Consider the following 23,019-nt stretch of genomic DNA (forward strand, 5'->3'; position numbering starts at 1 on the left):
TACTAGTGTTAATACAGCTTTCACCGCTACCACCGTTGACACTGGCTTCAGTGCAGCCTTCGCTTTCATTGCGTTTGGATATGCAAATTTTGACAGGGTTGGAGCTGATGTCTCATTGGTCTAGTTCCGCCTATCAGATGCGAGCACTCCTAGCGGCGCGGCTATTGGCTGATTGTCTGTCTCTTCCGCGGCTGGTGTAGCTTGTAGCTTGCCTTCAAGCCTTCATTTGTCATAGTTTACGGCTTTAACATAAAATGAAGGCTATTGGTTAATTGAAAAAATAAACAAAAAGCAAAAAACAAGACCTTTAATATGCCCCGCCTCAACTTCCTGTTTGAATAGGAAACACTTCAACACTGGAAAGACAGCTGCGTTCGTCAAGCCATTTCAAGAGATCTTTAAAAGTAGCATGTCTTGAGCACTAGGTCCAAGTCTTATAGAATGACTTTGTGTTAGAAACAGACCAAAAGTGAAGTCTTTGTTCAAGCAAACTCTCTCTGTTACAAATATTTAGACTGGCTTGATGTTTTCGATTACAACATGCGAGAAACAATGACGCATTGGACAGAAGCTCAACTGAAGCATCCCTCAGAAGAACAACAAACCGGTGAGACACGAACTTTAAATAAAGCAAGACAGGTTAGACTGTAGTACTGTGTATATGATATCTGACAAGTTGCATTGTAATAGTATGCAAATTAAGTTGAATAATAATATGCAAATTAATGTTGTAACATTATTGCAGTGTGGAATCATTTCAACAGATTTTAACGTCAGGGTCATGATACGTTTTATTTTGTGATCATGACATGCTGACTCTATTCAAGATTAAATAATGGCAAAAGAAATGCATTAAAAAGAACAACAGCAAAAACAAACAAACAAAAAAAGCCTTTTTCCGGAAAAGTCTCTTTTTCAGTTTAGTGGAAATAAGCAGAGCTTCCCTCCGGGTCAGGATTTCTCCAAACCTTTCTAAGCCTTTGCTGCACCAACAGATGGACGGCGTTAATTGCATTTTTCCATTTTTTCTATTTTTTTTTTCTATGGTGGATTATTATGATCATATTATGATTTTTTTGTTTCTCAGAAGATGGTGCTGTACACATTCGCTTGTGTATTTCAAGAACTGGAATCATATTTCCACTGTAGTGTTCCATGATGTCCTCATATGAACATTTATTAATTCATGCATCTGTTTAAGGATTAGTTTGAGCCCACAAATGAGTGAATGAGTAAATGATGACTGAATTGACCAAACTATTCCTTAACATTCAAATATTCTTATTCATATCTCCCAAAAGTCTTATCAGAGACATCAAAATAGCAAGAGACGATATGATGATATACATTTTTGGGGGGATTTTCACAAGGTCAAAGGTCACGAATGTGCTTTACTGTAGATGTCATGCACTTTAGAGCTTCTGAGAGCTTTTATGTCTCAATGTCAGCCTGTTTTTTTCACAAACACACGCATGTAGATTTTGCAGTCTTTATGACTGTTATCTTTTCCTAATGGCTCAGGAGTTTAAGCCGGCTTGTTGTTATTAATAAATATATATCTATATGAATATATATATACACACAAAAATTCATGTGTATTTGATGAATATAAATGTATAATAATAAAAATATATATATATATACATTTATGATGTGAATTGAGTACGTGTATCACACACACACACACTGTACTCAAATATACATCATGAATGTATTTAGAGTTAGTGACTTCACAAATGAATTTAATTTAGAAAATTCATATATTATCAATAGTACCCTTTCATAAAGGTTTTGACTTGTTATTTGTAGTTTCTATTATACATTTTTAGTCTATTGTGATAACTTAATCAGAAGGCTAGACCAATCAAGTGGAGCTTTTTCATGGTGGCCATGGCAACGGTAATGCACACATCCTGATTAAGAGTGTTCACATCCTTAAATCCAGGAAGTGGACAAATGATTATCTTCATCAGTCACTCCTCTGGTACTAATCTAATCGCATTTACTCATTGATTGCGTTATTTTGCTGTCTAAATAAAAAATAGCAAAACACTTTGTTTTTAAATTTTTTGTTAAAAATCACTTTTTTTGTGTGTGTGTTAATTTAGATGTGCATGTGCGTGTTTATGTAATTAGTTATAGTGCATTTTAATCTTTAATAATGGGTTTCCTTTAGTTGAGCTTAATCCCAGCCACATGTTCAGATGTTTAAACATCAGATCAGTTACGCAGGCACATTCATTAAAGTGGATTTCTTTAAAGTGAGACACAAAGAATCAAACCATGTTCATAAAATAACTGGACAAAGTTGTAAAAATATACAGATAGAGTAATGCAGTGTTAGACAATCAAATCAAACAAAATAATGCTCTCTATAGAACGACTTGGCAATTCCAAATCTACCATTTTGGTTCAAGATTTTCCGTCCATCACAGTTCAAAATATACCAATATTATTACTTTTTAAAATTAATTTACCATCATTTAGCCATCATTATGCAATTCATTAGCACTTGAAGGCTATTTGATTCATAATTTTTCTCATAAAATGTTTTAAATCTTTGAAAAGAAATATCAAGCATTCACTTTTCCAAATGGAAAAGCAACCGCATTTGTGTGTTTCTAAAAGTTATCAGTTTTAAGGTCTGTGACTGTGTGACAGAGAGTGAACTAAAGTATGCGTGCATTTGTGTGTAATTAAAACAAGTGATTATTTTCCGCTGGGATTATCCTGGAGGTCCAGCTGGTCAGTGGAGGATTTGAACACCCTCGTCCTGGGCTGGAGAAAGGGCAAACTCCCAGGGGACGCAGCCAAATTGGCTCCCTAACCAAGAGCCCAGAGCACGAATCTATGCCTACCGTTACCAAATCAACAAAAACTGCCCCGCTGTTGAGTATGAAGCACCTGTTTTTGAATGTTAAACATCATGTGGACCAGTCTTTCTTTACTGGGAACAAAGACAGACAATAGCTTCTTACAGAACCAGCTCTTCGATGTTTGAGAACCAGTAATTAGCAAGTATTTCCATGTGCCACATATTGACAATGCTGCAGTAAAAAAAAAAGCCCTTGAATAAAACACAAGAGCTGAAGGTAATTTTAGCTAATTCAGATTTTGTATTAAAAATAGTTGTTCAACCATTTTATTTCAGTTTAAGTCAACATGAAATCCATTTTACTGCTTTGAGCTTAGTGACACAGGATTTTTTTTTTTATCCATTGGGAATTGATTGAATCATTAAAACTGGGCGTTGCATATCAAAATGGAGGAAAGCAGTTGGAGAGAAGAGATTAAAAAATACATGACATCATCTTGTAAAGGAAAGTTGATACATTTTGAAGAAAGATTACATAGACATGTTCATTCTTTGGCATAATGTGTGCCAAACATGCACAATACATAATGACTCAAATAATCAATTTCGATTTCTTATTGATTTTAAACCCTTTTTAAACAGTTTCCTGCCTGTGTTCAACAAGAAAAACAAATTCCTCAAGCACGGATAAAAATGCAAAAATCACTCACTTTGTAAGAAGCAAACTAGTCATTCATACTGCTTTTAGGGGCCTTTTCCTTGCACCAGTTACTCAAAATCACAGTCACACTCCTCAAGTGTAAAAAAGTGATAACATGCCTCACCTGAGCAACAGTAAACTCTGCTTATATTCTGTAATCCTGGGAAAAAAAACTATATGTGGCCTGTTAAGCTTTATAGGAAACAATAAAAATAACGTCTGTGCAATATATTACAGTTGCGATATGTGCAACACAATCCGAGTTGAAGTACATTCTCTACCTGAAAGGTTAGCGTGTACATCCTCACTTTGATATATCCATGAATATTTGTCTGTTTACCATGATGCCATGTCATATTTTTTAGACAAAACAACATAGGTTGTTGACGTTCTTATATATTAAAAAAAGTGAAATCTTGTTTAGGATTCTTCTTGATTAGACGCATCCAAACGAAGTAAAAAAAAAAGCAAGCAAAGATGGTCTACTTAGAAAAGAGTTCCTAAAGAAAGGTCTCGTCATACGTCTCTTCTGATTTATGAGGCTCACCGGATCTGGAGTCAGATATTAACATCGTGAAACAGTCACTAGGACCCCTTGTTATAACCTCATAGGATGGCGGAGAGGAAGCTAAGTACAGTGTCCGCACCGGTGGCCCCCTCTTGGGACCGTAGTGCTCTTTAATCATAGATGCTATGAGTCCTTCATGCTCCGGAGCGCCGTCCTCTTCTGACCAGAGTGTGTCTTGGTTTATGTGCCTGTACAAGTAAGAAGCCTGCTTCATTTGCCGTCTAACTAGGTGCCCTCTATAGGCGCGTTGGATCAGGGTTGCCGAAATCTCCTCCTGCTTGCGCCGGAGTGTGGTGGTGATGGGCTCATGGGACATCTTGGAAGGGTTCGTCATCATGAACTTCTCCTCCATTTGCTGCTTCAAAGCGTCCATTTCCCCGGTTTCCCCGAGGACCCGCTTGGTGAAGGCGAACAGGATGTCCAGGCAGTGGATCCTGTCGCCGCTGACCATGGGAAGGTCCATCTGGACAAGCTTGATTTTGTTGGGTTTGGCGATTCTCAGAGGTTCCGAAAGGCTGTCGGCGAAACTGGAGAGTTTGGAGTACTCGATGAAGTGCGTAGCCTCGACGTCAAACTTCTCCCACACCTCGTAGAACATCTCGAAGTCGTCCTCGCTCAGAGGTTCTGTGCTCTCCTCGGTGGCCACGCTGAAGTTTTCCAGAATGATGGCGATGTACATGTTGACCACGATCAGGAAGGAAATTATGATGTAGCTTACGAAGAAAGTGATCCCTACTGAGGGATTGCCGCAGTTGCCCTTAGTATGAGTTCCAGTGTTGATGAAAACCGAGCTGCACTCTTCCGGTGAGTTGTTCAGAATGGGATCCAGCAGGTTATCCCAACCGGCCGATGTGGTAATCTGGAAAAGGCTGATAATGCTGTTCCCGAAGGTTTCAAAGTTGAACATGTCGTCAATCCCACCCTGCTTCTTTACGTAGGCAAAGTTCGCCATGCCAAAAATGGCATAGATGAACATGACCAGGAAGAGCAGGAGGCCGATGTTAAACAACGCCGGCAGCGACATCATTAAGGCAAAAAGTAACGTCCTTATTCCTTTAGCTGCTCGTATTAGTCGGAGAACTCTTCCTATTCTTGCCAACCGGATAACACGAAACAAAGTTGGGGACACAAAGTATTTTTCTATTATGTCAGCAAGGACAATTCCTGTTTGGAAAGACAAACAAAGAAGAGAAATCAACATATGCAATGAAAAATCTTTTGAGGAATTGAGAAATGGCACTTTGAACATCTCAGATCACTTCAACCCCGTTGAAAAGACCAGCTGGTGTCTCTCCCAAGTTTATTAACTATCTTTAACCAGCAAAACTTCCTTGGCTTCACCATAATGGTGACCAGATAGACCAGTACTAACTAGTATAAACCAAGTTGGTCTTTTCAGAAGGGAACGTATCTTACATCAGCCACACTACCACTTACCAGACTGGAAAGTCGTGCACTTACCAACGATGGACAGAATGACAACAACAAAGTCAAATATGTTCCAACTAATGGTGAAGAAATAACAGCGAAGGGCAAAAATCTTGATGAGGCATTCGGTGGTGAAGATGACGATGAAGGCCAGGTTGATGTTATTGAGGATGGACTCCATGCGAGCAGATTGTTCATCGGTCTCGACCATCATGGTTATCATGTTGAGGATAATGAGCATCATGATGGTGATGTCAAAGGCTTGCTTGGACACCAAGTCAAAGAAGAATCCTTGTAGAATGTTCTAGATGGAAATGTGTTTATGGTTAGAAATTAGAAAGGGCATCCGTTATGAGATCGATTACAAATGTTTTGTTGATAAAAATCATACTCTTACCATTGGTCTTGGAATTGGCTTCTGTGGCTTTTTGGATCCAAGTTTCTTCATCGCGTTGTAGTACTTCTTCTGCTCTTCGGTCATGAATATATCCTGGCCACCTTTAGTACAGAGAACAACCAGCTGCTATTATTTTCATGGAACACATTACATGTAAACTAAATGCTTCAGGAAAAGAAGTAAATCTTAAACACCTATCATTCGTTTCTGTTGATTGAAGTTGTCGATGATGACACCAATGAACAAATTCAAGGTAAAGAACGATCCAAAGATGATGAAGATTACAAAGTAGAGGTACATGTAGAGGTTTATCTCTTTGACGGGCTGCTCCTCAACCTGACAAACAAGAAAAACATCAAACTTAGGACAGTTTTTTTAGACAATTCTCAATTCTCAAAACTCTTAAAATGAAGGTTCTTCAATGGTTCTTTGAACCAGGTGAACCCTCTTTAGTTTTTATCAAAAAAGATGATTATTTTTTGCATTGGATAATTGAGTTACTATTAGTTTTTCTGGAGGTTAAAAAAGTTCTTGTTAAATTCTAGGTTCTTTGAATTGACTTTCTTTTTTCAGAACTAGATTGTAGTTTAAGATTAAATATATGAAAGTTTTTTTTTTTTTTTTTTACACTTGTTTTATTGCATTTGTTAACATTATCCGGGACCTTTTTGTAAAGTGTAAAGTGAAGCTTGGTTCTTGGTGCAAGTCATTAATTTTAGTAATGAAAAAAACATGCTTACTCCACGAGAGTCTACGGCGGCATACATGATTTCCATCCAGCCTTTGAATGTTGCCTGAAAAACAGAATACTCAAGTATTTAATCATTCAAAATGTCCATCTAAAAGAGAAAGATTGTCAATTTATTCAAATATATGTTCTGCTTCTAGGTGAGCACATCTCTTTCAATGCCTGACTGTGGCAAAACTTGACTTTTTAGGCTGAGGTAATTACGCTTTTACGAGTCATTTCTTTTCTGTAAAGACAAAGGGTGACTCACCAAGAGTCAGCATGAATGCTATTAAGCAAGGCCATTTTGGGATGTCGTTGCCATGGTTACAGAAATCATAACCTGTGGTGATTTGAGAGACTGTTCTTAGAGGTAAATAACAAGTTAAGGTCCATCGAGGAGTTGCAGGGCCCTGAAGAACTCTGGTTGCTTGGCTACCTTAACAATTATGAAGGATGATTCTACAGCACAATCCCTAAAAGTGTTGGACTAAATTCTTTAGGAAGGTCAGAATTTTAAATGTAAGAATTTGCTCCCTTGAATTTGAATCTGAATTGGCCACAACAATGGAATGGAATGACAGGAAGAGGAATTTACTGAACCGCAATTCAAAGACATTTATCAGTCAAATTACAGAGGCATTGTATGGGTCCAACACAAGTTTTTTGACAAACATAAATAATCACATCATTAATTTTGACTAATTATGCTAATTTGTTGGCTGATGTGTAAAATAAATTTTTCCTAAACTGAAATATTCCCATGCACTTACAATTAACGAATTAAACTATTTTTATTAAAAATAAATGAATAATTTAAAACTTTGTTGGATAATCGACATCAAATATTAATATAAAATATAAAAATGTCTTGTAAAAAATGTTTCTACCCCAAATGTTTTGTGTATGATAATGCTTAAAAATTTAATTTATATTGTTTAAAACTAAACTTACAGCAGCATTCCAGTTTTACTCCACTTCCTTAAATTTAAATTAGAATTCTGCCTCCTGTTTGCCAGTTCTGGTGCACAAGCTTCAAGACACTCACCACCTGCAGAAGCGAGAGGTAGCCAAGTCCCACGTTGTCGAAGTTAACTTTCACTTTGGTCCAGTAGAACTGGGTGTCATTCATGGATTGGCAATCAGTCTTGTTGTTGACCAGGGTTACATTGTGGATGTATCCTGTCCTGTTGACGCATTTCCCAAATTTCCCAGCGAAAAGATTGACTCCCATGATGCTAAATATGAGCCAGAAGATCAGGCACACCAGCAGTACGTTCATGATGGACGGGATGGCCCCAATCAGTGCATTCACTACCACCTGAACAACAGAAATCAGGAATGTGATACCATGGTGAATGTGATTTCACCAAGTGCAACATAAAATTTATCCAATTTTGATCCAAGAACAACATTTGAATCAGCCAATCAGATTTGAGGGCCAAGTTTACAGATTATGTCAAGTTTAGGCTTACAGCCAGGGTTAGGTGCTTCTACATCAGTTGTATTCATCTTCCCCTCTGATTTTAGGGATAACTTATGGGTAGGGTTTGGTCAGGGGTAGGGATATGGTTAGGAATACATTTTCAGACAGGAATGTGGTCCTGGAAACATGTCTTACTTGGCAACATCCCGGTGACTGTGATACCATACAGAAATCAATCATATTGTGACTGCATGCAGATACTGCATTGCTAGATCACACAAGCAATTCAAACATAAAGTAATCAGATCTGTCTGCTAAATAACAAATTCAGGCATATTTTGCTCAAGATTTGTAAATGTAATTTAATCAGCCTTTTAACTACTGATTCTTGGGGAAAAAAAGTCTGATGGTTTGCAAAGAAGGCCTAATATTAACAAAGACTTTAAATATACAAAGATGGTGCACTCATATTACTAGAGTGGTGCAGGGATGACGTCAAAACACAGAAGACTAATTTGCCACGGGTTGCCTTGAGATTTTACTAGGGGGTTTTATGAGTTTTCTTTTTTTTTTCAATTTAGGAGTAAACTAAGGTCTGTGGTAAACATAACTTATTTGAACATGATGTTCCACAACGTAAATCACACACACCAATATCGAAAATGCGAATTTTTTTTAATTTATTTTTTACGCGTATGTTTCTAATACGTAACTAGATAAGAACTTGTGTGCCATTTACATTGTAGAATAAAACGTTCAAGTATTGTCAAGTTATGTTTACCACAGGCTTTATTTTACTCATAAATAAAAAATAAACATTATAAAACCCATAGGAAAATCTCAAGTTAACTAGTGGAAAATCAATCTTTCCAAAACTAGTGGAACATCAAAGGGTTTTGATGTCACCCCTGCATCACTCTTTTAAATGGGAGAAAGTGAATAAAGCAATAAGGCGAAATAAATCTCGCGTTCTAAATAAAAGAGCCAATCGCCAATTGGTAAAGTTATTGTCACTATGCAGCTGTTTTTAAAAGCCGTCTGTGTTCTGAGATGCACGTTTATTCACGCTTACGTGCGCATTGATCCAGCCTGAAAATTTTAGCGTTTTGAAACAAAACAATTGTATGACACAGTTGTTGTCAGATTTCATTTGAGATCTCATAATCTTGGTGAACAGCTTTGGAGAATTTGAGCTGTTGAGCTGATGTTTGATTGCACTGTATTCCTACTTTTGATTCTAAACTGAACTCAAATGGCACTGAGAATTGGGTAAGAGAGAAACATACACCACTTAATTGGGGAACTTGAGAGATGAAACCATGCTGATGACCTGGGTCTGTGGTGGAGTAGTGAGTTTGATGTGTAATTAAACTCGAGGTTCTGTGGGGTGCGGACTGGACTGAATCCATATAGAGCTTCTGAATAAATGGGTTTTTGGGGTGCGGACTGATGGGACAGTGAACCCGAGGTCAGTCCTAGAGCTCCTCCTGTCCGATTTTAGGGGAAAATCGGGTCCATCGAAGACGTCCAATAGATTTCTTAGGTGCGCCAAAAGAACACCACAGACACAGTGTAATCACCATGGGAAAATGGTGTAACTACATTCTGTCTACATTCAGAGTAAAACTGGGAGTTGTGAAAAATATGATACACCGGTGTTTTGCCAGATGAGAAGTTTATCTATGTATCATCTTTTTACTATTTTAATTCATTTTATAACTGTATCATATATCTCTTTTAATTTCTTTTATAACTGTTTTAATTTTCCTTGCTTTTATTTTGTGATTATTTGAATTCCTTTCTGTAAAGCACTTTGAATTGCCATAGTGTATGAAATGTGCTATATAAATAAACTTGCCTTGCCTTGCCTTGCCTTGCCTTGCCTTGCCTTGCCTTGCCTTGCCTTGCCTTGCCTTGCCTTGCCTTGCCTTGCCTTGCCTTGCCTTGCCTTGTTCCCCATTCAAAGAGATAGGAGCTGCACTTGCATGACTGAAATAGCTGCCCGAGAGGTGTTTCAAAGATGGCCGCCAAGTTAAATGATTTGGCGGAAAGGGACTTTGATATTAACTAATTTGATAATGCTGAGTTAGAAGTTATTAATAAAACCTTTTTTTTTTATTATATATATATATATATATATATATATATATATATATATATACAGTATATCAGCTTGAATGCACTTATCAAAATAATAAAAGCCGTCAAAGGTCAAAAAGAAGCATTCAAAATGTGTAATTTAACTTGCAATCGGCAAAGGGGTGAAAAAATATGTTCAAATAGAACTTTACAAAAACACAAGTTTATAAAAAAAATGATGTTGCTGTTTGGATGTAGTAAAACACATGTAGCAGAAAACATCTGGGTCGTGTTTACATTTCCTTGTGTCACCGGCCATAGTTCTAAACTTGAAATCAGGGTTGGGCATAAAATAATGTCAAGCATGTGAAAATCGGCTGAGAATTGAACAAATAATTCTAACCTGGCTCAGAGCAAGTTAGGAATCATGTGTTTGTGGCAGTTTTTCTGGTGATTAGGGGATGATACCAGACTTCTTAACCTTACAAATGGTTGTTGAAAGCAAAGATGCTATGAAATGCACATTTTGTGAGAAAGTGTGACATGCTAGTAGCCTGGTTAAAACCAGACCATTCTCAGTAGTAACTGAGTTATGGTCTGGCAAAGCTTCTTTAATAACTAATTTCCAAAGGGGCGTCACCAACGGACGTCAAATGCCTCTGGGCGCAATTGGACAGACCTAAAACTCCTAAAACCAATCAGAGCGATCGGCATCGTGTAAAGCCATATGCTGCGTCCCAATTCGCCTAAGTTACACTACGCCATAAAAGTATATGTACTCTTTTTGTGAAGAAAATGTATTTACTTTTGAATGTATAGCAAAAAAGTAGGCAAGCTTTGGGACATACTACTTCGTCATCTTTATCGGACGGATCTGTCGCGTGCATCCTGTCACGTAAACTGCCCTGTCAATCATCTTGTCACAGTTAAAATCCTCTATTAAATCTAATTTAATTTCCTCCCGTTTCGGAGAGAAATGTAGTAGCACGTTCATCTGCCAGTGGGTCTTTCATGGAGACTGTCCTCATGTGTTTGCAATTTGAATATAATAATGCATATAAAAGTTGGTGCGCTTCACCAACGGAGTGGACGTCGTTCAAATGCCTCTCTGCGCAATTGGATAGGCTAGATCTAAAACCAATCTGAGCGATCATCATCGTGTAAAGCCCGCCTCAACGTTTCTGATTGGTGCCGCGATTTCGACGGCATGGAAATGGGCTTGAATGAGCTCTTTGCCAGACTACTTGCAGAGCAAATCTAAATTTGCCGGAAGTTGTCTGGGTTTTCCCAGGCTAACATGCTAGAGCAAAACGAATCAGCACGCCAAAATTAGTAAGAAACAAGAATTGGATTTCATTCAGCAAATATGATGCAGGGTGGTGTGATCTGACTAGATTCCCTGAAAACTCGACATGCTTTATCAGTTTTATAACATATTTAGAGAGCATCTTACCCGCATTCCTTCGAATCTAGACAGGGCCCTCAATGGCCTCAGAGCTCTGAGAGTCCTTAAAGATTTGATGGCCCCAAAGTCCGAGTAGCCCAGAGAGTTAGCAACCAAGCTAATCAAGGACACCTGCAATATGAGAAAACATACAGAACTTTTTAATAAAATATTGAATTCTAACAATTATGAATGGATTTTTATATTTAATAGGCAATCTAAAAAATGGCATAAGACTAAAAAAAAAAAAAAAAATTAGAATAAAAAAATAAAAAAATAATACCTAATAAAGATGTTTGTAGAGACATTAACATTCTACTGACTGCTGGTAATGCTATATCAAAACAGCATAAAATAACCAGCATAAAATAATAAGAAAAAACACCTTTTGACTAAATATTTATGCATTTTTGGGACATTCTATAGGAACTTATTTATTAGGGCATATAAATCAGATCGGTTTTACAAATCGCAATAGGTTTCCACTCTATTCTACAGTCAAAGTCGACAGACAGTGTAGAACAGAATGGTCTTCTGCTGTAATGGCAGGTTGTGGCTCACAGGTACAGTGGGATTTTGGTCGATGAGGTGAAATGAAGACAAAACATGGACAAGTATGCACATATGTACATCAATGTACATACCCACATACTCAACTATATATGCATAATCAAAATGCATATATATAAAAATAGAGTGAGGTTTTATAAAGAATTTGGGTTTTTCTTTTGAATAATTTCTTTTGATCATAATTTATTATTATTATTTTCATCAGTCCAAATAGTATTCTGATTTTCCAATTAGGATGTTGTTTCATAGTATGGCTTAATAAATTTAAAAGTCCCAAGAATAGTAAGTTCTTTATAAAAAACTATTTCTATAGTTTCCCTTGTCACTGCAATATATCTAAAGAAGATATTTCTGTGCAATTGGCTCTAAAACAAAAACTTCAGAAGACAAAGAATGAATGACATAACTAAAAGTGCAAAATTAACAACTAAAACTAAAAAAAAAAGTCATAAAAACTTTACGGTACAGATTTTAGATCATATTTTCTTTAGTTACTAACACGTCTCACTGTAATGTACGTTTACAATCATTGATTTTATTGACAGTCCTAAATGTAACTGATCTTCTCCAGATAATTCTTTGATACAGTGTGTATATTCTGATATAAAAGCCAAGGTCCTGTAAAGATATTTATCAAACATCTCAAACTTGACACCATGTTAAATTACAGGTGGAAATAAATGCTGACAGAGAGACGGTGGCATTTATATCTGGATGAGAAGAGAACTGCAGCTGAGATACAGATGTGAGCCTTCGCTCACCTCTGACCTTTGAACTATGAACTTACCCTATCATTAGAGGTGTGTGTGGAGATCTGTGTGGGTCAGATGAGCATCAGGTGAGACACACTCACACAATCTGCTAGTGTTAGTTGAGCTACTCCAGATGCTTTCATTCAGTGTGTTCATGTATAGTTGTGTTGTGTGTACATGTTTTTTGAGCGAATTATCCCGGTGTATGAGAGATTTGTTTCCATAACATCTCAATTTTGACTTACAATCTGCCATAAAATGTTTGAGGTGTCCTAAAAATGGCAGTAACACTAAACCATAAAACCAAAACTAACAATGAAAATTTCAAATCTTGAAAATGAAATCTTTGCAGTATAGGCCAGATTTACTAACAACTTGCGTCACCGCAAACCCTCTTTTGGCGTTAAAAAACTACTGTCAGGATTTACTAAAGACACGCTGTGAAAAGTTAGCACTGAAAAGACATGGACAGGGTTATTTTGCGGCTGACCTAATTGCATATGCATTTGTAGGAGTTTCCCTTTCAGACGCTAAATTTATGCTAGGAGAGTATTTAAATGAATCATGCAAGGTGATTAACTAAGGTTTGCGCAAGTCAATTTACTGGTATTTGCGCCATTATTTACCTCCCAAAAAAAGCGCACGTCTTAAACCAGAAGCTAACTGCTAGTTTGCATTGGTCACTATGGAAATGATCCGGTTGCGTCTGTGTTCATTAATTTGCGCGTTATCAGTAGATCACGTGCGAAAACTTACCACTCCCATCGGTGCTTTTATGGGAAATAAGTAAATCTGGCCCTATATCTCTAATGTCATTGTATAGCTCAAACTCTAAATCCTAAATTTGCACATCTACATTAATGCAACAAGTTACTCTATTGCTTTCCAAATGTAAACAGCCTACAGTAAGAATAATGATATTATTTGTGGAAGAATTATTTATTCCAGTTGTTAATAAATCAAACTATTTATTGAACATTGGTGTTTTTATAAGATTGCTGTTGCAGACATTTTATTAAAGCGTTGTGTGTTTTTCCATGATTAAGGACACTACGTTTCATATTATTTGTGGTAAAATCACTGTAACAAACAGCCTTCAAAAATCTGCAAAATGAATGATTCCTCATGTTAGACCAGTTAGAATATATCTAGTTTTACATTCATGGCCCTTTTATACTAAAACAATATATTGTTACACTAAATATTATAAATCTAATATAGTCTAAAAACTCTTAAAAATAAAGGTTCTAAAAGGGTTTTATCACAGCGATGCCATAGAAGGACCATTTTAGGTTTCTCAAAGAACATTTCAGTGACCAGTTCATAAAAGAACCGATTTTTCCAAGCGTGAAGAATATTTTAATAATCTAAAGAACCTTTTTTCCCTTATAAATAAACTTTCGAGGAACGGAAAGGTTTCATGGTTGTTAAAACCATCAATGCCAATAAAGAGCCTTTATTTTTAAGACTGTATGTCATACTAAATATCCATCTCAGAAGCGTCTTGGCCTAAATTAAATGATCCAAGTCTACCAGATGGAAACGCAACAGTTCAACCCTGATCCAGTATTCAGCTAGAGAAGATTCTTCTACTCACATCCACAATCAGGAAGTCCAGCCAGCACCAGTAATTGGTGAAGTATTTCTTAAAGCCGTAAGCGATCCACTTCAGAAACATCTCCAGCACAAAGATGTAGCTGAACACCTTGTCAGCATATTCCAACATCACCTTCACCACCTTCCGCTGTTCTATGTAAATGTCTTCAAACGCCTGTCAGAAGAAGAATATCATTACACAATGAGAACAGGAAACTTGATTCTGATTAATCTAACGACACATTTAATCACAATTTGGACCATTTTAAAGGTACACTGTGTAACTTTTGGCGCTCTAGCTAGCAGTCAATGGACAAAACACGGTTTGGAAGATGGATTTTGCTTTGATGTAAACAGTAAACGAATGGTTAAAGTTCACCAATCAGCTTTGTTCCTCACCAGAGCTCCACTACTGAGGAGGATCATGAAGATGATGAAGGTCTCGAACCAGCTGTGCTCTACAATCTGATAGCACGTCTTCCTCAACCTCCACCACATCTGTCCCAAACCTCTGGTTGTGTTTATATTACAACACTTGCAGTGCTGCATACAGACTGGAGAGATACAGAGAGATTAGGTCTTGTAAACACCATGCATAGTGCAATGTTCACAGGAGAACAAATATTATATAGTCTTGTTTTGTGTTTTATCTGCTTACACTCAGGGAAACACTCGTCTGGATCCATGACATCTTCTCCCATCTCAGAATATTCCTCCTCATCCTCCCCAGGCTTCCTCAGGTCCACTGTACTTCCTTCAGAGAGGCTGATGACTTCCTGTTGAACAGGGCAGCAAAGCTTGAATTGAGTTTTCATTAAGATTTTATCAACCATTACAGATACCATTCAAATCCACCGTCAGTTTTAATGTGTTTAAAAGAAGACTCTTCTGCTCACCAACGCTGCATTTATTTGACCAAAAATATAGTAACAGTAACATTGTGAAATATTAGTTCAGTTTAAAATACTTTTTTTTTAATATATATATATATTTTCAAATGTAATTTATTCCTGTGATGCACAGATATATTTCCAGCATCGTTCAGTGTCATATGATCCTTCAGAAATCATTCTAAAATTTTACTGCACATTTTATGGAGAACAGCTTCCAGAACCACAATGCAGGCTACACACAAAAACTTCTCCTGAAGTGGAGTTTCCACTTTGTCAGGACAATCTAGTGTTGGATCTTTATGTTGGATTTTTAGTTGCATTTTCTATTAACAGTTCCAATTATGAGTTTTATGTTGTTGCTACGCTCTCTTTCTTGCCAACATTAGTGTTGATATAGTGTTGTTTACTATAGCTTTTGTAAGCTCTCGCTTTTGTAAGGCTGTTCACCGCCTCTTAGGAAATTAACCATAATTTTGTGATTGATTGCTGTTTGTATAACCATAGTTTTCCGACAAATATCATGATTAAATGGTGGATAACATCATATCTATAATGTATAAGAAAAACATACCACTCTGAAACGTCGTGTGAAATCCGTGCATTGCAAAGTCCGTACATGAAATCCTTTCTGGGTGATCATCTTGTTTGTTAACATTGTCAGGGTCTGAATCGGGCTCAAATTGGTTTTAAAATGCTGCTATCCTTTATATTTACACTAGAATAGAGCTTGCAGTTATGGCTCGCAGTTATGGATGAATTATCCCAGTTCGGGACATTTCCTGAACACACGCTAAGTGCTGAACACAAATTTCCTGAGCACACGAAAGTTTGGAAACCTTCATCGAAAACGACTTGTTCGGGACAGACTGGGGGGAGAGTTTTAATAATGTAAAATATGTGAAAAATAGTGTTTTTTTTAACAATCAAGCATTTTCTAGTACACCCCAAAAGCAAAATCAAGACTCCGTAAAAGGGCATAATAGGACCCCTTTAAAACACAACTTTGTGGGGGTCTTTAGCATTATGTTCTGAGTGTTACTGAGAAGTTTGGAAACCGATCCACCTAGTGCTACTTCACCCAACAAATTATGTTCAGTTCTTTCCAAGTTTGGCTCAGTTGATCTTAAGCTCAGATGAGCATGGTTGCTGGACCTATTGGATAAATCACTGTATGTCTGTGTGCTTGAACGGACAGGGTAAGTTATGAACCATCTCAGTTTTCTACATTATATTCCCTCTGTCTGTTCATTCTTCATCTAATGCTTAATGCAATGCATAATTATGCTACCATTTAGTTGCTTGGCCTCATATATATACTGGTATTATATCTGTCAATTCAGTGTATCTTTGCACATATAAGCCAGGAAATCAACACTGATTGAAAAAACCTCTGGGTTTGGCATGGAAAACACAGACAGCTAATAGAACACATGCATCCCAAGATACATATGGCGCGATACTAGCATATGCATCTAATCCACGAGTGCACAAGTCAAGGTTAGAAACCTCCAGTATAATCTGAGATGGCAAGATTTCAGATTATACTGTTTCATTCTCCTTGTTTCTTTCTCTATGTAGGCAGTGGGCCTTCTTAATACAATTTTGATGAGATTTTCCCTGCATGTAATGGCAACATATTTTAAATGATTTACGGAGATTACTGGTCCAAAGGTGCCAGCACAATCCAATAGTGCTGCTTATGTAATCCCACATTACGAGGCAGGCGAGTGTGTGTGTGTGTGTGTGTGTGTGTGTGTGTGTGTGTGTGTGTGTGTGTGTGTGTGTGTGTGTGTGTGTGTGTGTGTGTGTGTGTGTGTGTGTGTGTGTGTGTGTGTGTGTGTGTGTGTGTGTGTGTGTGTGTGTGTGTGTGTGTGTGTGTGTGAGAGAGGCTGGATTACTCTTAATTTTGTGCCTTAAGACGTCAAAAAGGTTTTGGAAGAAGTTTGAAACCAAACAATGCCAGGAAGTTCATCCTGAGATGCTTTTAATGCAATGAATGATTCACACTATATGAAAAGTAATATCTGAAAAAGCATAACAGGGGCACTTAAACAACAGATCTTTAAAGGCCTTGTTCCAAATGGCATCTTGTGGTCTCATAGACTTCGCTTGCCAGTTTCAATGAAGTCACTCTTCAGTGTTGTGAAACTTACAATTCTAATAAGTCACAAAATAGTTTATTGAGGGTCGAACACGCCTGCGCATATATATATTCAAACATGCATACCTTTGGACTGAACACGTAATGCGCATGTGCGCGACGTCTGCGTTTTCGAGGTTTGCGCAGAGATAACGGATAATCGTTTGCACCTTCGAACCTATTTCAGGGAGTGCGTTCTCGAGACACCAGGCGCTGTTTTGTGCGGATGGGCGGCCGGAGCGCGTTAAGGGTTTTCCTGTTAGAACGGTGTCGTGTTAGCGGCCCAGCTAAGTTAATAACTAATGATCTTCGCAACGGAAGTGAATCAATCAAAACTAACTTTAGCTGGACAATAACTTTATCCTAGAGCTGTTGTAAAGCCTAAACAATCTGTTGCGGTGATTTCCTATCATCACTGTAAAGCTGCTTTGAAACAATCCATACTGTTAAAAGCGCTATATAAATGAAGGTGACTTGACTTGACTTGACAAAAAGACGTGTCAGCAGGACAATAATGCCAAATAATCTTGATACACCATAGTAGAACAGATTGAGGTTTGAGAGGTACAGCAAATACCTACAGTAAATAACAACTAAATTGCAGTTCCTAACAAAGCTGTCGTCTGAAATATAACGCTGTTGTATGGACTACTTTTGGTGCTACTTTTTTGGTCCACCATTCCACCATTTTATATCTACATTCCTATGCTCCTCTCGAATCCCGTTTCTCTTATATAACAAATATACTGTATGGCGTGTCTGTTGGGTTCACCTTGCCTGCTTTGCAGCTTATCAGCTTATGAATCTGGATGCCCCCCACCCCCCAACCTCCCCACCTATACGGCCACTGGCTCGCTTCCTCACACGTGTTATATCATATCATCTCTCTGACCTCTGACACCACTCGCTCGTTTGAGCTCCCAGCCACTCACAACAGGGATAAACAAATGAACTATTATATGCAGTATATGAAGGATTTAGGGTTATATATCTAACTGGTCCGGATGCCATTTATGCATTTGTTTTTTCTAGAAATCCAGACATTTGAATTTAAACAGTGTAAAAGCAAGTTAAATGGCATTACTGTATATCAATATGCGAAATGACTTGCTTGTCTATTGTTAAAGGGTTAGTTCACCCAAAAATGAAAATGATGTCATTAATGACTCACCCTCATGTCGTTCCAAGCCCGTAAGACCTCCGATCATCTTCGGAACACAGTTTAAGATATTTTAGATTTAGTCCGAGAGCTTTCTGTCCCTCCATTGAAAATGTATGTACGGTATACTGTCCATGTCCAGAAAGGTAATAAAAACATCATCAAAGTAGTCCATGTGACATCAGTGGGTTAGTTAAAAGTTTTTGAAGCATCGAAAATACTTTTTGTGCGCAAAAAAAACACAAAAAAACCCGACTTTATTCCACTATTCATTTCCTTCTCTCTGGGCCTCGAGTTAGTTCACGTAGTGTAACAGCGTAGCGCGTCTGTGTTATACGTCACGCGTAAGCTCACTATTGGCCGACGCTGGTCATGTGTGTGATGCATTTTGGGGTTTTTTTGCGCACAAAAAGTATTTTCGATGCTTCAAAAACTTCTAACTAACCCACTGATGTCACATGGACTACTTTGATGATGTTTTTATTACCTTTCTGGACATGGACAGTATACCGTACATACATTTTCAATGGAGGGACAGAAAGCTCTCGGACTAAATCTAAAATATCTTAAACTGTGTTCCGAAGATGAAAGGAGGTCTTACGGGCTTGGAACGACATGAGGGTGAGTCATTAATGACATAATTTTCATTTTTGGGTGAACTAACCCTTTAAGTCCAAATTTGTGATACCAATTTTAAAAAATTGGTGTGATTTCTTAAAAGTTCAGATGTATAAGCTACTAATTAGGGATCATAATCAAAATAAATTGTATTATTCTGGTTTTGAATTTCAGTTCTATTTCACAGAACTAAAATGGAAATGATTCCGGTTTCATAATAAACAATTTCATTAACAATTAAGGATGCAAAAATAGTTGGTCCCAAAAAACAAAGACTTTTGTCAAGTATTTTTTAATTATTTAAATGATTAATTAATACTCATTAATTATAAAGAAAACATGTACATGTTAAGTTAGAGCCAGGGTTATTAAAGATAACTAAAACTAAAATTAAAATATCAACTAAAAATAAAGCCTCCATTTCTCATTTTAGCTAAAATAACTCAGAATGAAACTACTAAAAATACCAAAATACACAAAATTACTTAAACTTTTGTATCTCAATAATACAAAAATAACACTGAGCGGATCAGAAACCGAATTAACCAACCAAGAGTGTTTTGACCAATCCATTAAAAAGAACCGACTCTTATGAATCTTTTGCTCATGAATCGGACTACACAACCTCAAGAACCTAATGAACCAAATTCCCAACACTAATACTAATAAATCACCTCTCATAACCTCTCACCGGTTTCTGATCTTCATCCTCTGATGACACCGTGTCTTCATCATCCTCCTCCTCCTCAGGAAATTCCACATCTGATTCTCCTGGTGCGATGGGCACACAGATGGTGAGGTTGGGATTGGTCATGTAACTGTCCTGTACTTCTGGAATAACGGACTTCTCTCCATGCTGCCCCAAACTTCCCAAACCGCCGTTGCACTCAGCATGATTCTCCTTCAGGGGCGCCGGCACCTCCTTGGCCTTCTGTCTGTGCCCTGCCAGGTTCCCGTTGCAGAGGTCTTTGATGGCGTTCAGCAGCCAAGAGAAACCACACTGGATTCGAGCGATGGCTATCTGGAGGTTGTTCATTTCTCCATCTTCATCGGGCGCAGACAGGTTATCAGAGCTGAAGGAGCTCAACAACAGGGCCAGAAACAGATTCAACACCTAAGAGAGAACCAAAGAATGCAGATTTGTAAGCAAATTTGATTTCTGGGATTGTTTTTGGATAGCCAATTGAGATTGTGGACCCAACTCTATTTTAGAGTGAGATAATTATATGTTCTGATGTTGCAGCTGTGCAAAGCGGTACATTCACTGAAATGGTAAATCTTGATATCCGACTAGGATATTGTGAGCACAGTTGTTGATCTAAATACCTTCAGTTACATCAACTGTTTCCATGGCAGTCCTCCTGTGCCAAGCAGGAATGGTCAATCGCTTACAAAAATGTCCCATGTTCACAACAGGCTTTTTTCCTGCAGTCTGGTCTATTATAAGAGCCACTTTACGGGCTGTCATGGAAACCTGATTAGTTGCACTCTGACCTTTAATAAGACAGCAAAGATAATCCCAAACTGACTTCTCAATCCCAGACAGATCTCACCGGATAGTGTTACAGAGGGTTTGAGGAGGCTTATGCGAATAAGGTCAATAGGTGAGAAAATATTCTTGCAATTTACGTTTTATATATATATAATTTTTATATATAATTTACGTTCAGACCCAGTTCAGATTATAAAATGATGTTTGATTAAGTGGTCTGTGATTAAATTGAAACAAACACCAAAAAAAAAAGATGCACATTTTCTGTAGAAATGGCCATTTGATAATTTTGGACCATATGTCATCTTAGTGATTTTAATTTAAGACCTTCACTGAGAGATCATCCACACCACTTGAGATGTGAGGCTTTTTTGTCCTTTTCTGGACAAAGGACAAAGTGCCTCACAATTTTGCATCCCCATGCTGTCTACCCTCTACCCGGCTTTAAAAAGAATTGTGAATGAATTACCAATGTCGGCTGCTTCTGTAGAGTTTTTTTTATTTATTTTTTACAACATTTATAGAGTACACAAGTTGCCAATTTTGAGCTGGAAAATCCAGAATAGGACAACAGTGTACTTAAGTATGCTTAAGCACAAGCCTTTGGACATATTGAATGTGTTTCCAAGCGACACACACCAGGGGACTTCTGGGTAAAATAATAAAGGCTAAAATGTGCTGATTTTTCTTTGCTAGTCAGGGTTTACAATATTATTGCAGGAAAACTTGACTTTGAGGGACAGAAGTACAGTACTACGTTCAAATGGATGTACTTTTGTGTAAATTGGTGTCAATCATTAGGAAGGAACTTATTGAAAAAGTCTTTCCAAAAAGTATTTTAGTGCACACACAACTGTACAAAATATGTACAGCCAATAAACCAACTTTATCTATCCCTCAATGACTTGTTTCCATTTGCATCACCCTACATAGCATCTACCCTGAGGTTTCCTTTGTTTGCAATCTGCCAAACACAGTAAACCAGGATTCTCACACCTTTTGCCCAATGATTTTTAATGTTCGTGATTATTGGCTATTTTAAAAGCCATTTTATAGCGATTGAAAATAATTGCGCTTGTTACATCAGCAATTTCATTCTTTGAAACATCATCAGTGTCTTTTTTTAGGACAGTCATCATGTCAAAACAGGAAAACTTAGGAAAGCTTAGTAGCGTCTTATTTTCTGGGAAAAGACCCTAATTTCTTGGAGGTATTTTTAGTCATGACTGGATCAAGAACATCTGGGAGTATTAGGCCTAAGTAATATTTCTCTAATTCCATCTTATGAATCCCCACAATCAGATTTTTCTTAGAGTATGATGGTTTATCTTTAAAATATATATTTCACTGCAAAGAATAATGAACCAGACCTCCCAGAAACTAGTTGAAAAATGTATGCAAATTCTGCAAATTTATGGCAATTTAGTGTTTTAAGATGCAAAACTTCTGTGTATGTGATCTGTGTTTCTTCTCATGTTTTTTTGTTTTGTTTTTTGTCTAGTCAATAAATGATTGTGATGTCTAAACGTTTGAGAGTCAGGAGTTCAGTAGATATCATGACCCCATCATAGAGTCATTTCAATAATAATCCGATCTCGGTAGAGGAAATCCTGTGTTTAAACGCCACCGCTTCTGTCTCCTGTTACTGACCATCTATGCCTCTGAATTAGCCAGTGCATAAATCCATTCTCTCAAGTTTGTCTTTAAAGGAATAATTTACCCAAACATTTGGCATGCTTTTTTTGCATACACCAAAGGTGAGTGGTAATGTATTCTGCCAAGCTCCAAAAAATACCATAAAATATCCTAAACATTGTCCTTGGAGCTTGTCAGTATAAAATATGCATTCACATTCTTATTAGCTTGGACATTCTGCCTAACGTCTCCTTTTTCTGTTTTGGAAAAGCCCCTATTATGCTATTTTAAAGGTTCCTAATTTTGTTTTGTGATCTCCTACGATAGATTTACATGAATCCAAGGTCAAAAAACATTTAATTTTCATATAAAATACATTTGCAGCATCAGCTCTTTTCTCGCAGTGTCTGAAACGGTTCAGTCAAGGATTCGGTCGCTCTAAACCCCTCTTTTCCGAGAGCCTACTCTGCTCTGATTGGTCAGATGGCACAGTCTGTTGTGATTGGTCCACCGCTTACAGCGCGTGTCGGAAAAGAAACGCCTATTACCATATCTGAATTTCAGATCCAGACCTTCCTCA

General features: G+C 37.4%; 1 protein-coding gene across 2 annotated transcripts in view; it reads right to left on the reverse strand.

Annotated features, from left to right (window-relative positions):
- Positions 1 to 3,097: 3,097 nt before the first annotated feature.
- The window catches only part of LOC309501021 (sodium channel protein type 5 subunit alpha-like), a gene marked incomplete at its 5' end in the record, with an annotated part of 50,114 nt that continues 30,192 nt past the window's right edge, over positions 3,098 to 23,019 (reverse strand). Inside the window, 11 exons of one of the 2 annotated variants that reach the window (XM_082172919.1) lie at positions 3,098 to 5,247; positions 5,545 to 5,815; positions 5,909 to 6,009; positions 6,103 to 6,244; positions 6,649 to 6,702; positions 7,684 to 7,956; positions 11,594 to 11,716; positions 14,504 to 14,677; positions 14,902 to 15,056; positions 15,161 to 15,278; positions 20,004 to 20,426. In XM_082172919.1, the coding sequence (XP_082029045.1) occupies positions 4,016 to 5,247; positions 5,545 to 5,815; positions 5,909 to 6,009; positions 6,103 to 6,244; positions 6,649 to 6,702; positions 7,684 to 7,956; positions 11,594 to 11,716; positions 14,504 to 14,677; positions 14,902 to 15,056; positions 15,161 to 15,278; positions 20,004 to 20,426 (3,066 nt within the window). In that variant the 3' untranslated portion in view covers positions 3,098 to 4,015. Of the gene's footprint in view, positions 5,248 to 5,520; positions 5,816 to 5,908; positions 6,010 to 6,102; positions 6,245 to 6,648; positions 6,703 to 7,683; positions 7,957 to 11,593; positions 11,717 to 14,503; positions 14,678 to 14,901; positions 15,057 to 15,160; positions 15,279 to 20,003; positions 20,427 to 23,019 lie in introns of both variants that reach the window. The other variant, XM_082172918.1, reaches the window with a different exon arrangement.

Source organism: Leuciscus leuciscus (assembly GCF_965113295.1).
Source record: "Leuciscus leuciscus genome assembly, chromosome: 6".
NCBI classification, from domain to species: Eukaryota; Metazoa; Chordata; class Actinopteri; order Cypriniformes; family Leuciscidae; genus Leuciscus; species Leuciscus leuciscus.